The following is a 16,338-nucleotide window of genomic DNA, read 5'->3' as shown; positions in this document are numbered from 1 at the left end:
TAAATCTGTGGCACTGCAGACAATAGCAGTGTGCACAGATAAGTTGGCAGCACCTACAGTGCATCCTTCTCCAGCTGCTTTTGTCATGGAGGTAGACCTGCACGTATTGCAGGCTATGGCTGCCAGACCGGAGTCACTACTTGATGGCTATGGCAAGCATCAGCATTCACAGCCTTCTCCCACCTGGTCCTCACTGGCCTGGTCTATTACACTCAGCCCTCTCAGACACCAGGTCTGCAGTACTTCCTCACCACAGGCCCTTACCTGCTAGGGAGCAGGTTAGTGTGTGGTCATCACTAGTGGATGCACACTCACTATTATACACAGAGCTTGCCGGCCTGCATGGTATCTGCATTGGGCATACCTCCCTCTCCTTATCCAGCACAGGGGGAACCGTGGGATCACTGGGACCAATACAGGCAACTTCCCTCAGCCTGTTCCACCACTCCAGGAAATCAGTACCTCATCCTGATCCCTCCCCACTTCTGAGGAGGAGGACAGGCATTTAGCTGATGACTGCACTGATCCTCAGAGTTCTCCCACTTGTAACGTGCTTTCATCATGGGGGGATGCAGTGGTACCATCGGACATGTGCCTGACACATAGAGCGGCAGTGAGCCAGCAGGTCTCATTACAGGAGGTGCAAGACAAACAGCAGCATCTGCTCAAAAATCTGCATCCTACTCTTCAGGGCAAACGTGCTTTGCCTAGAGATGAGGCAATAATGGAAACTTCAGATGTACTGTGGCAAATGCTTGCATTAATCCAGCCTACTTCTAAGGGGGTGGACAGGAAGTACCCTGTCCCTCCCAAAGACTGAGGTTTTCTATTTACTCACCTACAACAGAATTCCCTGGTGGTGGAGCTAGCTTGGTGAAGGACTAAATTACCTCAATATCAGACTGCTGGGTACCGGAAATAATCCACACAGGATACACTTTGTTCATTTCTAGCTTCCTACCTTACCGCTGCCACCCCATCCCTCTTCAGGGACCCCCTCACGAGACCTTGTTACAGCAGGAGGTCTGTAGTCTCCTGCTTCTTGGAGCCATAGAGGGTACTCCAGGAATTCCAGGGAAGGGGGTTCTATTCCAAGTATTCAACAGAAAAAAACAGGGTGTTGAAGACCAGTTTTAGATCTCTGCACACTCAGATTACTCAGGAGCCGGTGTTTAAGGGGGTGGTCACACTTTCTACCATCATTCCAGCACTGGATTACAGGGACTGATTCTCAGGCATGGATATCTACAAGATGCCTACTTCACCATTCATCCTCCTCACAGATGTTGTGCTTGATTTATACAATGGACAGAATGCTGTCAATACAAGGTTCTCCCTTTCAGTCTGTCCTTGGCACCTCAAGTGCTCTCAAGGCCTGGTAGTGGCAGCGTCTGATCTTAGTCAGTCACGCAGTCCTCAGCTCCCTACAATGGTGGACATAAGCAGACAACCACCTCAGTGGTGTCTCATTCTGTCAGCCTCAGCCTAGGCTACAACGGCTGCATCCCTGTTGGGATGGGGAGCTCGCCTGCAGGGCCAAATGGCGCAGGGCAAGTGGTCCACACATGAGGTCCCTGCTTATCAATCTTGTAGAACCCAGAGCAGTCAAAAATGCTTGTGTGCACTTCTAGTCTCCAATTACCAATTGCAGAGTCAGTGGCCTTACGGACAATAGCTCTACCACGTTTTATATGAACAAACCAGGTGGCAGCCTCTATCATTCCCTATATGCAAAGGCTGTATGCCTACGGAAGTGGTGTATCTGCAACCAGCTCACACTCTCAGCATCCTACCTACCTCGGTCTCAACACCCTCAGTTGTGTGTGTTCTGCAAATTGAGTGGGCACTCCACCCTGAGATTGCAAACTGGATTTTTCCCCTGCTGGGGTTGGCCTATGATAGACCTCTTTGCCATCTCTGAGAACACCAAATGCCCCAATTTTGTTCCCTCCATCTAATTTGAATACTGTTTTATAGTCACTAACAGAGTGCAGCACCCATGGGGACAGCACTCGGAAGAGAAGGGACGAAGGGTCCTGTGGCACCTTATAGACTAACAGAAAAGTTTTCAGCATGAGCTTTCGTGAGCACAGACTCACTTCATCAGATGCTGGTCTTGGAAATCTTGGAAAGCTCATGCTCAAAACTTTTCTGTTAGTCTATAAGGTGCCACAGGACCCTTCGTTGCTGTTACAGATCCAGACTAACACGGCTACCCCTCCGATAGAAGAAAAGGGAGTTACTCGCTTTGTGTAGTAACACCCCTCTGAGATGTGTGTCCCCGCGGGTGCTCCATAACCCTCAGTTTCCTCCCCTCCTACTTGGAGTCTCAATTATTCTGCAGTAGAAGAAGAACTGAGGGCGAGGGGCTTGGGCTGCACGTGATAGGCACTCGGGAGACACCAGCATGAGACTCTCCATCTGTACTCAGCTAGGGAAGTAGTTCTGCAAATCTCCACTCTGCAGTGCCAGGGCCCCCATCACCAACACTGGAGCATCCATGCACAGGGCACACCTCAAGGAACAGTTGTTACTGCATGAAGCGAGTAACTCCCTCATATGTGCCATGTGGTTAGGACCATATTTAACAAAGGCAGCTTTATTTTCTGTTGCAGAGTAGATATGTTGGCTATTACGAGGTCCTGAAGAACAAGTATAACTTGCAACTTCCACCAGAGAGACAACTCAAAATAAAGAACATCAAAATCTACTCCGTTAATGGTAAGAATTAATGCAAATTACATGGATAACTTAGTGTGTTTTCCAGCTTTGGAATGTCCTCCAAGTCACTTGATTTCAACTTTGTATTCATACATCAATTTATGGCATGCGCTATTTCCCTGGGGTCAGAATTACTATAACAAGTAAAAATCTCCAAGGTGAGATGTGCTTGGTTGTTACACTGAAGCTGGTAAGAACATAATGAAATCCTATAAATGTAAACTCAAGGACTTCATAACTCAGTTGAAGACAAAATGAATTCCTTCTGTAATCGTGGTGCCCTTTTAAAATGGGTTCTTTCTATCAGTTTCAGTGATGGCTTTTATTCCTTTCAAATGGTATTAGAATAGGTAGGGGGACTCAGGTGTGTGTGCTCAGACTAGAATTCCTCACCAGATAAGTGATATCTGGTGTGGCTCAAATATGCTTGAAGCTTGCTTCCAAGTCTGATCTCAGAATTGCCTTTGCAGAGAAGCCAAGGCCTAAATTCAGATGTCCACCCATGGACAATCTTGCATTGCTGCTCATCTGTGTCTCTTCTGCAGCTAGTTGAATTGATCTCTGGGGTTATTTATCAGGGATCCTTCAAATTCATATAGATATTTTTCAAAACATTCTATTATGCCTCTTAAAAGTGAAACTTAGTTTGGTTGCCTTTTTGTCGAGTCTTCCAGAAAGTTCCACATAAATTGACTTTCTTTAGCATTAAAGTACCTTTTCTTGCCATATCTTCTGCTGTGCATGGAATTGATTGTATTCTGTTTCATTTACCTGCTTATTGTTCTAGCTCTACAATTTCAAGATAAAACCTAAGCATAATACAACTCTAATTCCTTCTAGGAGTTGGAAAAGGCAATGGAAATGATCTTAAAGTACAAGTGATTGTGAAAAAGAAAGTTGTATTCTATTGTGTTTGTGCCACTCAAGAAAATTGCAGGGTAAGAATTTTAATGGATGTGTGTGACTGCATAAAACGTCTTCAACACCAAAATTGAATATATTCTTCTAAATCCATCACATCAGCTCAGTTTTTGAGGGAAAATACTGGCTGTAAGATAATTTCCTTTCTGATAAGGGAATTAACCAATCTTCAGAATAGAACACTTCACTCTTATTTACTGCTTATGGCTTGGAGCTCACAAGTTTTTTTTTGCACAGGACAAAAGGAGTGTGTATCTTCGAAGATAGTCTCAAACTCTACACTCAGTTAGTAGAACCAGCGCTTCTTGTGCTTTGTGCCAAGGCTTGCTGGTACTGAGTACCAGCATCTCTGCAGCCCCAGCCACATGATTGGCTGGGGAGTGGAGGGCAGAGAGCTGACTGAGTACCAGTTCCTATTTATTTTATGTATTTATACAAAAAAAAAAGGCACTGCATACCTTGGCAACAGGAACATGAGTCTATCACTATCTTCACTGTAGAGCCATGACTAATTAATTGGATATCTTCATGAGTCACTGTCTTAGTTGAGGGGCAATGTTAATTGGGATGGTTGGATTGTGTGCATTTTTATTTTCAGTTGATGAAAACAGTTACACCAAACAGTTTTTTTTTTTTTTCCCCTTCAGTTATTTTTTGATGCAGAAAATGACTTTGCAGTAATTGGCTTAGAAAACTGCCCTGTTATAAGTGGAGATGTGAAAGTCCGATTTGAATCACAAACTGTAAGTAGAGTGGAAAAAAGACTGCATCTTTGTGGTACTTTTGATATGTAAGATGTCTGTGTGCATCTGGTAATGAGCCTCAGTGTAACCCACTACAAAGGACACGTCTAGCATTGATTCGCACATCTTTCCTGACATAAGCAGTGTGTGAATTCTCTTATGAAGAGTCCACCTTCATAGCAAGTAAATGGTTGCACCTCACTAGTCCAGTATCCTTGGGACCTGAGCTGTCCCAAACCTGGGATTTTGCCAGACCAGGAGAAGTCCACACTCCCCAGCTCCCCTCTGCAGCGTCAGCCAGCGCACTGGGCTACGCTTTGTATACAAGAGGGCTCCCAGCTATTGGTCCCTCTGTTGCCAGCCTGGCTAGAACTTCGCAGTCAGGGCTCCCAGGCTGCTGCCACCCACCCACCACCAGCTCTTTCCCTGATCACTTGGACTCTGGTCCAGCAACATCAGCTCCTCCTGGATTATAGAGGTTCCACTTGTACTCAAACATTTGTAAGTACATGTGTTCAGCACTTGTGTGACTGTTTTTGTTTTCCCCTCCACGACCTTGTACTGTGACACACCTAGTAACAAAGTAACTTCAACTATCATAGTTAATAACTTTTACTCTCCAGGCCGTAGGGCACAGGGGCAATTCCTGCCCTTCTGTAACTTGCTTTGGCTGTCTCACTTGTGGCTTGTCTTCAAAGGCTATGTCTACACTACAGCATAAAGTCGATTAAGTCACTTAATGCAATTTTACAATGTGATTGTCTGTCTTCACTGTGAATACCGTTAGGTCAAATTTAAGGAGCATTAAGGCTGAGATTCTTACCTCAACCATCAGAGCCAGTGTAATGCCAAGTTCAAATTTAAAAGGTTGAAATAATGCTAGTGTGGAAACAGCATTTCTTTAAATTGATTTTTATTGGCCTCCAGAGGTATCCCACAATGCCCAGAATGTACGTTCCCCTGCTTTTCAGGTGTGCAGGAAGTAGGAAACAGGCAGACCAGCATTTTGAATTCATTTCTTTATGATCAGCATAACAGTGGCATCTACCCATGAAAGATCCCCAGCATGGAGCCATGAGGAGAACCAGGGTTTCAGCTCAGCTTGCAGGCTAGCCCCTGCGCCACCTGGCAGCTGGGCTGTGGGAGTGGTGCTTATAGGAGAGGCCATAATAACTTCTTTCCTGTGCTGCACATTTATACAGGGCAGCCCCTGTCCCCCACAGGTGCTATGCAGCTGGTTGGCCAGCTCTTGTCCCACCACACCATGTGCCAGCTGTGCAGTGCAGACCCTGTGCTTCCAGACAGCAGCATGTCTTGGCCTGGATAGGGTGAAGGCTTCTGCATTTCAGTTTCTGGGGGCTCACCAAGCGCTGGGGGGCTGGTTCCCCTGCAACAAAGACTTTTGGGGGCTGGCTGGCCCTTGTAAGGCAACATGCGCTTGGGGGATGGCTCCCCCAACAGGAAATATTTTTGGGGACTGTTGCTTGCAGGAAATAAGAAACCAGGTGACTGCACCGTGTCAATAGGAGCCTTTGCTCACCCCGACAGCTTAGCTGGAGCCATGCCTATTTTCAGGGCTGCTGTCCTCTCCCCAGCCACCTAAGCACACTGCTCCAGTACTCTCACTTCCTGAAGTATGTGACCTGGGGGAGCCAGAGTCTCAGCGGTGGTCTATTTGCTGCATTTTTTTTCAGGGGGAAAGCTGAGGTATCTGACATGATTCCCTCCTACCTTTTCTGAGTGGGACCTTCCCCCCCCACTACTGGTGTAAACAGATGGGATTGAAGGTTCCCTGCCTCGTGAAAGGTGTTTGTTCACCAAGGGAAAACTGAAGTACCTTTTTACGTGGCAGTCAGCTGTGTGCTCCCAGAGCACATTTTCGAAGAGTGCTTCAGCTTCCGAAGCCCACAACCTGTTCGGCTTTTTTCCTCTTGGGGTTCCCTACTTTCCTTCTCCGTGAATAATAAGTCTTTCCCTATTCACAAGGATCCAGATTTGTTCACTGTTTGGTGCTCTTTCACTGGGGGAGAATGAGTTGAGCAACCTGTTATCTTGGTTCAGGCATGACTTGCTTTCTTTTGGGATTCCCTACTTTCCTTCCTTAAAACGGCCATTGGCTTTCAATGTGAGGGCAGTGCGGACTGGGCAGATGACAGTGGGTGCTCTCGAAACGCATTTGGTTAAAAGGTCCATAATGTGGATGACTCAACTGATCATTGGGGAAAGACTTCTGGAAAACGGCCATCTATTTTCAAAGGTAGGGGACTGAGGGCAATGCAGTGTGGGAAGATGACATCACACACCCACAACCACTTGAGGGTGTGTTCTCCTGTAGCCCACCAGCAGGAAAAACCCAGAATGCAGGGGGGTTGAGGGAACTGTGGGATAGGTTCCCACAATGCACTGCTGCAACACTCAAACTTCAGCAATTTAGTGGGGACACAATAAGTCAACTTGTGTTGGGAGGTGTGGATGCTCAACTTCAACTTTATAAAATCCAGTTTTACAAAGCTGACGTTGATAAATTTGACTTTATTTTGTAATATAGACACAGCCAAAGTATAATAAAGGTGACACACAAACCTGCATTCTCTTCTCTTCCATTTACGCTACTTTAAAATTCCAGCTAGTCAGTTGAGACTCTTCTGATGTAGGTGAGCTGCAGCCTCTTCTCAGGGTGGCATGATTGTCTAAAACTATTCTTAGTTCCTGATGTTCTGCTATGGAAATGTGCAGTGCTAGAACTCTCTTCAAAAGGAAAATACATAAGGAATAGCCTAACCAGAACTGTTTATCTTTCTAGGATCTTCCAAAAGGCTATGATGACTGCCCCTTCTTCTTCTGGTTCAACACCTCTTTTATAGAAAATAACAGGTAAAATGTAACATGGGCCTGTCACTCTGGTTGTCCTGTTGTAATGCTACAATTCCAGTATGTAAGCAGATCTTACTAGATTTGTGGAGAATCTTAAATGTCTGGAAAACTGAAACATCTACTTCAAAACCTTAGCATTCTTTAAAGGATGTTTCCCTGGAGTGGGGAGCATGGGGAAGGCATTGGGGGGTGCAGGGTAGCCCTCACAGAGGGCAAAGAGAACAGTATCGGAGGCATAGCCATGTTAGTTTGTATCTGCAATAACAAAGTCCTTTGGCACCTTGTAGACTAACAGATATTTTGGAGCATAAGGTTTTGTGGGCAAAGACCCGCTTCGTCAGATGCATCTAAATGTTAGTCTCTAAGGTGCCACAGGACTTTCTGCTCTTAAAGAGGAGAGCTTTCCATCCAGTTTCCTGGTCCTGTCCTCTGCCTTGGCAATGGCTCGGTTCCCTGCCCATGGATGAGACTGGAAGAAGCGCCACAATTCCAGTTGTCAGCGCCCTCCATGGCCTGGCTGCAGCTCCAGACCCAACCCAGTAGGGCCGCCTATCTCTAGGGGGCACAATCCAGCAGTTGAAGGTCACATGTCTTCCCCGCCCCTCCCCCCCCAAGTCTGGGGACAGGTGTCTTAGATTGCAGTAAGGCGGGACTTGCAGCGTGTGGCCTCAGTCGATGACTTGAACAAACTCTAAGCATTTTAACAAAACAAAAGCAGTCATGTAGCACTTTAAAGGCTGGAGATAGTCTTCAGCTCTGAAGTGTGTCTGCCCCACGAAAGCTCATTACCTAATTATTTTGTAAGTCTTTAAAGTGATACATGACTGCAGGTTTGTTTTTTGTTAGGATACACACTAACATGGCTACCTCTCTCTGCATAAGCATTTGTTTGCAAGGTGCACTAGTCAGATTTTAAAGATGCTTCCCCTAAATAGCTTAGAATAAAACCTATGCAAGTCTAAGATCAATTTTGAAGGGAATGTTTAGCTGCCTAAAATAAAATTAAAAAAAGTGTAACTCACATGGCTGCTTTCCTTTGTATTATGTTTGATATAGAGCAGGAACCTTGTCTGTAGAGCAAATACTGGAGCTTGAATATGCTCTTGGCAAAACTTAGTACTCACTAGAGACCTTGTTTGTTAGGCTGTTGCTATATTACCATGGTCCCGTTGGAGGGGCCATGGTATGGAGGCAACTAGAAGCAGGCTAATGAGGTGCTGACATGCATATTCAGTGCCTCATTAGCATAATGGTGGCCACACAAACAAATGTTGTTCCCTCCCCCCCAGCCTAGTTGACAGTGAAGATGGGGGCAGCTTTGAAATAAGCACCCCACTTCAACATCCCCTTACTCCGACAGAACTAGATCTGAGTAAGGGAATGTCAAAGTAGGGCACTTATTTCAAAACTTCCCCCATCTTCACTATCAATCTGAAAAATCAACATTTGTTTGTGTGGCTGCCATTATGCTAAGGAGGTGCTGAATATGCATGTCAGTGCCTTATCCTGCTTCGAATTGCCTCATCATGGCCCCTCCAATGGGACCATGGTAGTGTAACAGCAGCCTTAGACACTAAGTTCAGCTTGCTGTTCAAAAACATAGAAGTCAGGGCTTTGGAGAAGATTGATTTGGCACCATTCCCTGCATTTGGAAGTTAGTGGTCATCCTGTCTCTGTACATACCAGTGATTGTTAGATATGGCAGATATATCACTAGCTGTACAAGGACATTACCCTCAATAGGCAATCCATTACTATTAAAATATTTAATAGTGGTGCTCCTTCATTCTCCCACATCTACTTTTGCAAAGAATGACCCAAGCTGAACTGTCCATTCCTTATTTCACCTGGAATGTTGATCAAAATGGTGTAATGCATTTAGTTAGCCAACTCAAGTGCTTGGAAGTAAACCAAAATATTCAGATGAAACAGTCTTAGCTCTTGGTTTTTGTTTTTTTTTTGCTTCCTTTCCAAACCATGCAGAGGATGACAGCATGTTTGAACTATAGGATAACAAAATTGACATTTTTCTATTTTCCAGGCTTCACCTTCCCAGAAATGAGTTGGATAACCCTCATAAACCAAAAACGTGGAAAATCTACAGGGAGAAGTTTGCCGTGGAGTTGAACTTTGTAGAACCATAGGGAGAGCATTTCAGCATTTTGTTTAAAAGGAGTTGATATTCTTTTCCTTAGAGAATCATGTTTAGTTATGGTGACATGGTCTCGGTCTCTCCTTCCTCGTACTTCACGGTGTTCTTGTATGGAGGTACAGCATCTCAATTAAATGTTGAAACAAGGAAATATCTTTTACATGCTGTCATCAATAGTTTGACATTCTGTGAAGAATTTAACATTGAACACATTTGTACTATGTATAATACAAAGGAATTGAATTACTTGATCTGAGTACATTTCACCCTCCTTTTCACAATATCCACATCTGACTCAAATAAAATGGTGCAAACTACTGTATCATACATGCTGCTTTACAACTAATACCCAATCTTACTGTGCAATTTTTACACCTGGTTTCAGGACAAGACTGTCCCCTACAAAGGTGGCTCTTTCCAGCTATTAGTAAAAAGGAAGGGGGGGGCGGAAAAGCTGTTTAAAACCCTGCATAGAGCTCAGGTCAACTGGAAGGTGACTCAAGGAACAAGGGCTGCCACAACTTAAGTGGTGAGTGGGATACAGCTTGGTAGGACAGACTATGCACAAGATTCAGTGAGCTAGCAACTACTGCAGTATGTGCTGGTGATGGGGGGGCAGGAACCAAATCTAAACTTTCTCAGGTCAAGTCAGCCCCAGAGCGAGGTGGTCTCTGGAGACTATGGCCCTCTGAAGGATGTAAAATGCTGTTTAACTAGTTACCTGATTAAATGGTGTGCCAGGGCTGCTTTGGCTTGGGTGGAGGGTCCTTGCCTAGGACAGCACTGTTGGGAATAGGGTGTGAGGACTCCAGCAAGGCTGGAATAGCCCCTGGTTGTGGTGGCCCCAGGCAGGGATGTTTCAGCCTGTCTGCAGCAGCCCTAGGTAAGCCATTGACAGGGATGCTCCAACCAGGCTGGTGCACCTCTGCTGTGGTGCTCCTGGCTAGGCCTCTGGATGGGGGCTACTCTAGCTGTGCTGGAGCACCCTGCACCTGTGGCATCCCTGCAGGGCTTGAGCAACCCCAGCCTGTGACAGGTGGGAGGCTGCTCCAGCCCCTAGTGCTTAACCATAACCCATAAGCCTCATCCATTTAGGGTGAGGCTTACCAGCTGACACCAACCCATAGTCCATTCCTTGTAGTGAGATGGTTGTGTGTCCCAGTGACCAAGGGAGTTGCAGTTCCTGGGTCACCCAAACTGGATAGGTTACAGGGTAGAGACCAGACAAATTTGGACCACCTCTCCCTGAGGTAAAAGGGATTGCCTTAAGGTAACAACTCTATTAAAAAAACAAAAAAAAAACCTATACCAGTCCTGGGAGGAGCTGGCAATCTGCACAGATCAAATATGAAGTATGGTAGAGAGCCAAAAGGATGCTGCCCTGCTGTTAACCCAGGACAACCACCCAGTTTGGCACATGAAATGTGTGAACCACATATCAAGCGCATAAGACAACACAGATTGCAGTGGAGATGAAATAGTATAAGCTTGCAATTTTGGGCTTGAGTGAGAACGTGGATCTGCGTGGCTATTCCTGGCAACAGGTGAAGCCCTCATCTACTCAAGACACAAAAGAGGGCTCACCACACACAAATGGAGGGCTTGATGTTGAGAGACATCCAGTGCTTTAATGGAGTAGACAGCTGTATCATCAGCACAGCAAGATTCTTCACCAAAGTGCAGAAAGTACTGATTGTGCAGTGCTGTGCACCAACCAACAAAACAGCTGAGGAATGTAATACAGATTTCACTGCAAAACCAGTGTTAACGAGAAAGCAAAGAAGGATATCTTGGTTTTGATGGTTAATTTCAATTTGAAAATTGGAAGCATAAATACAGGCAGAAAACGGACCATGGGAAAAGGTCTAGGAAACATGAATGAAAATGGAGAGCACTTCAGTGACTCTTGTTCAATGGATTGGTGATAGGTGTTATTCCCACACAAAAATCCATAAGGTCACTTGGGTTTCACCAGACCACCAGTCAGAAAAAACAGATTGATCACATGTATCAGCAGTGTTTTCAGAAATTTGGCACAGGACACCTGCGCTAGAAGAGAAGACGTAGGTTCAGACCTCCTATTGGTCATGATAAAACAAGCTGAAGCATGAGGTACACCACAAAAGCAACCAAGCTGGGACTGAGATTCAGTACAGCAGCTGAAAGATATACAGACAAGCCTGTTTCCACGTGGAACTGTCCAACAGATACGAACTGACAAACCTCATTCTGAAAGACATTACCATGGAACAAAATTGGGAACACCACACCCTGGAAAGAGACCTGTGATAAAACATTGGGGAAAAAGGACAAGGCATCCATTCTTGGTGACCACAGAAAAGAAACTGAGAAGTGAGGGAACTAAAGGATAGAAAAGCAGCAAACAATGAAACAAGATCAGCCAAGGTGGAAGCTCTCACTGTGTATTCAGAAGCCAACAGAAGTTAAAAAGGCTGAAAAACAGGAAGAGAAAACTTTTGTGGAAAACCTTGCACAACAAGCAGAACAAGTTGTAGGACAGAGAAACTTGAAAGAGTTGTATAACATCACAGGGAAGCTAGCTGGGTCGTGGCATACAGTAGATCAGCCAGTACAGAATAAGGAGTGGTGTGTGCTAACAAACCCCAAGGAGCAGCTCGGTGAATGGAAGGACCACTTTGAAGAGCTATTGAACAGACGTGCCCACATGGAACCTCAGGAGTTACAACTTGCAAGTACACCTCTGCAAATTAACAGCAACAGACCTACAAAATAAGAAATCAGAAAAGCCATTGCCCATCTGAAAAGCAGAAAAGCACCTGGTCCAGGCAACATCACCACAGAAACAATCAAGACAAGTAGTGAGACAGTCAATATGATGTACAATCTATTTGGGACACTGAGGAGCTCTAACTAGACTGGAAACATGGGTACCTCATCAAGCTTATCAAAGAGGCAACTTGAAGGAATGCAAGAACTGGAGGAGCATCATATTACTGTCTATTGAAGGAAAAGTGTTTTGAATAGGATTCTCTTGGAGAGAATGAAGGCAGAAAAGGCCAGCTTCTGAAGCAAGAGATCTTGTACTCACCAAATATAGCAACTGAGTGATCATAGAACAGTCACTTGAGGGGATCTTCTCCAGCACATTAACCTTCAGATTTCAAAAAAGCCTTTGACGGTATTGATAGACACTTTTTGTGGAAACTGCTGCAACACTGGCATCCCATCCAAAATTATTAACCTGATCCATTCAACCTATGAGCCCTCAGTGTGCCAGGTTGTTCACAATGGTGTCTTGACAATCATTACGCATACTCTCAGGAATGCAACAAGGGTGCCTATTGTCATCTTTCCTGTTCTTGATCACAATGGACTGGATTATGGGCTTCTAGAACGGATGGCCATCAACAGGGCGTTAAGTGGACACTTTCCAAATAGCTAGAGGACATTGATTTTTGCTGACACTGTCGTCCTCCTTTCACACAGACATGAAAGCATGGAAGAAAGGTCACAACAGGAGCCATAACTGCCTCAGTGACTGGATTGAGCATTAACAAGGGAACGACCAAGATGAGGATCAACCAGTCCAACACCATCACGCTGGGAGGGGACGACTGGGGGAGTATTATGGGTAGAGATGAAGGAACAGACAAATATATCAATGCCAGGATGGAAAGCAACAGCTGAATTCAAGACACTTCATCCCCTATGGAATTCATAAATATCTGCATAGGCAAACCTGTGGCTCTTCAACACAAATGTGAAGTGTGATCTCATGGATGTGAGACCTGGCCTATTAGAGTCTTCATATCACAAGCTACAGCCATTCATCAACAGCTGTCTGAGGCAACAGCAAAGGGTAAGATGCTCACAAATGAGCTTTGGAAGGGTGCAGGACAGGAACCACTTGACGCTCAAATCAAGAGGAGAAAAGGGAGGATGGCTAGGCCAAGTTCAGTATCATTCAGTGTAGTCTGTTACGCGCTCAAATGGAACACACAGGGAAAACAAGAGGAAGACATCTGCCCAAGGTGAAGATCCACTAAGATTGAAGAAAAACAGCAGTACCCCTGGAGTCAGCTAGAAATTTTGTACCAGGACAGAGTGAAGTGGAGGAGACTTGTAGGTGATCTATGCTCCACTTGGAGTACAAGGGTTTAAGTCACGTAATCAAGTTATCAGTTAGCAGGTTAAACTTTAACTTTCCTAGGTCCTACAAGCAGGTAGGGCAGACAGGTTAGATATGAGAAGAAATGTTAAGTCTGACTACTAGTTAAATGTAGTTATTTGACACCAAACTCTTCCCCTCAGAGGCCCCTCCTTGTCTTGGAAAGTAACTTAACTGTTTCTCATGGGCCATGTCTACACTGGCAAAAATCTTAAATAGCCATGCTAATAGCCATTTTGAAGATGATTGATTAAGTGCTGAATTGGATATTCAGTACCTCATTAGCTAGAGCAGGCTGCCAGCCATGGCCCTTCAAAAGCACCACTTTCAAACGCCTGCAGCATGGCATGGCTACACAGGGATCCTTTTCGAAAGAGAGAAGGGGATTTTTGAAATGTGTGGGGTCCTTTCAAAAAGGACCCCTGGGTAGCTGAGCCGTGCCACACCACAGGCGTTTGAAAGTAGTGCTTTTGGAGGGCCGTGGCCAGAAGCCTCAATGCTAATGAGGTGCTGAATATTCAATTAGTGCCTAATTAGTAATCTTCAAAATGGCCATTAGCATAGCTATTTTGAAGATTTTTGCCAGTGTAGACATGGCCATGGTGTTCAGGTTTTGGAGTTTGAAGGGTTTATAAAGCTCCTACCCTCTTCACATTTGACATGCTACCTACTTGTGTCTAGCTAAACGATTTGCTAACACACACTTTTGTTCCCCAGGTCAAGAGCTGCTTCAGTGCCTTCTACCACACTTGAGGGATAAGACCTTGCTTCATTTTCTATTAGCTCCTGAAAACCAGCTTTCATCTCAAAGGCTGATGGGTGCTTATTGTAGCTCAGTATGCTATGGTACTGTAGGCCTTGTACGTGAAGCTTTGTCATGTGCCACAGGAGCTGAAGTCTAAACTTTTGAGAGCAGATGTAGCCTGAGTTGAGATTCAAAATGCCTTTAGTTAGTACTCTAGTGCTGTAACTAACCTATTTTATTCAGGAAAACAGTGCCAGCTTGTATAGCCTCTGCTTCAAAGGGTTTCCATTATGCACAAGGTTTAATTAGCTGCAGTGGTTCTTAGCACCACCCCTGGAAAATTGTTCCAGCTCCAAGGGCAGAAACTGATTGAGCTACCTGCCAACTAGTAAATCAGCAAAGATTAGACCCTACCAGGGTCAGCCTTAAGGTGGGGCTGCCTGGGGCATGGTGCAGAGCTCTGTTGCTGCAATCACATTACTCCCCCCTGGCAGGGGCAGCCTAATCTCCCCTCCCCCAGCTTGCTTATCAGTGGAGGAATGCATTTCTCAGAGGTGGGGGGGGGGGGGAGATAGGGATGCAGGGAGCCCTGCTGTTTTTCTCTTTCCCCTCTTCGTAGCTCCCTGAGGGTGCATGGAGAAGCAGTTTTTGAGAGGCAGGCACAAGTGTCAGTATCAACTGCTCTGCATCCAGGTCAGTTTCCTCAGACACAGATTGGCACTTGCTAACCAAGAAAAATGAATTTGATCACTGCTCAGAGCAAACTCCATGTTGGGACCACACATTCTGACAGGCATTACAGCTGACTACATGTTGCAGGGGGAAAAAAAAGTTTGTCCAGCACTTTTCTGTACCTTGAACAATAATTCACCACACACTGAAACTTTGGAAAGACTTTATGCAGGTTTATTACTCCCATGAGTCACTGACACACATTGGGCAGTGAGGTAGCTGCAGAATGTGTTTACATTGATTAGTTTCTGGAGAAAGGGAAACATCAACTACTTCCAAAAGCTCTCTCCAGCCACCCAACACTCACAAAAACCTCTTTAATCTTAGGCTCTCAGGTGAAATCAAGGCCCTAGTATAGAAAATGTAGTACTAGATTAGTTAGTGGTCACTAACTCTGATAAGAGTGTGACTCAGTTAACTTCACTGTGAACAGTGATGAAAGTTTTAAATTTGCTGTTGTAATTAACTTTAGTACTTTGCCTTCAACACTGCAGAATCCACACAGCCATTAGCAGCATTATACACCTTTGGGACAGCTTGTTTGTGAAGCTACATGCTACCCCTCTGAGCAACTGGAAGGGGAGTTGAGTACTTTGAGAATGGTACTTCTGCCTGTATAAACACACTAAAGACTCATGGACAGAAAAGCATGCAGTCTCTCAGTGGTTCATGAAGTAGAAACCTACCTGACTTTCATGCTCAGCTGACTTTACCATGCGGGTAGTTGCAGTAAACCATCTTTGCTTGTCAAATGAGCAAACTCAGCCTGGCGAGCAGTTGCACAAAGTGCACTTGTCAAAGTTGAGGATTAGATACGCATTCTCAAACCAGGCTGCAGTGATGTGCTACAGAAAGATAAGGCTATTGAATGGCTATTTGAATGACTTTACAATGCCTCGTGTAAGGCTCTGGCTCTTCTAGAGTCAGGGTAAGCCACAATTAGGATAGGCAACTATTGTTCTAGTCGAGTGAAATCTATTTTTTCAATCTGAAAAGCAGATTAGTTCTTACTAAAAATTGAAGTAGAATTATTGTGCACCAAGACACTTCAAGCCCATGTCTATGAAAATCATATGCACCTTTTGGCTCACTGTTAGAGGTACTTTAAAAAAAATCATGTCATGGGGACAAATGAAAGGGAAGAATGCGACTCTTGGCTTGCACTACTGCATCTCACTTTACAAAGCTTACCATAACTTGTAAAATGTCTGATTCTGAATCTTTCCTACATGAAAGAGAAACTATTTTACTCTAACAGTTCATTCTCCTGAAAACATTAAGTAGAACTAAAACAGCTGTT

General features: G+C 44.8%; 1 protein-coding gene across 5 annotated transcripts in view; it reads left to right on the top strand.

Annotated features, from left to right (window-relative positions):
* Positions 1-9,771, top strand: part of LOC142009304 (phosphatidylinositol 3,4,5-trisphosphate 3-phosphatase TPTE2-like) — a 57,109-nt gene extending 47,338 nt beyond the window's left edge. For all 5 annotated transcript variants that reach the window (XM_074987155.1, XM_074987137.1, XM_074987147.1 and 2 more), the window contains 5 exons: positions 2,616-2,721; positions 3,562-3,659; positions 4,290-4,385; positions 7,189-7,259; positions 9,301-9,771. In XM_074987155.1, coding sequence (XP_074843256.1) covers positions 2,616-2,721; positions 3,562-3,659; positions 4,290-4,385; positions 7,189-7,259; positions 9,301-9,403 — 474 coding nt within the window. In that variant the 3' untranslated portion in view covers positions 9,404-9,771. The remainder of the gene's footprint in view (positions 1-2,615; positions 2,722-3,561; positions 3,660-4,289; positions 4,386-7,188; positions 7,260-9,300) is intronic.
* Positions 9,772-16,338: the final 6,567 nt, after the last annotated feature.

This window comes from Carettochelys insculpta, chromosome 1 (assembly GCF_033958435.1).
Source record: "Carettochelys insculpta isolate YL-2023 chromosome 1, ASM3395843v1, whole genome shotgun sequence".
Classification (NCBI taxonomy): Eukaryota; Metazoa; Chordata; order Testudines; family Carettochelyidae; genus Carettochelys; species Carettochelys insculpta.
Note: the sequence above shows the minus strand (reverse complement) of the source record. Positions and strands in the feature narration are given on the sequence as shown.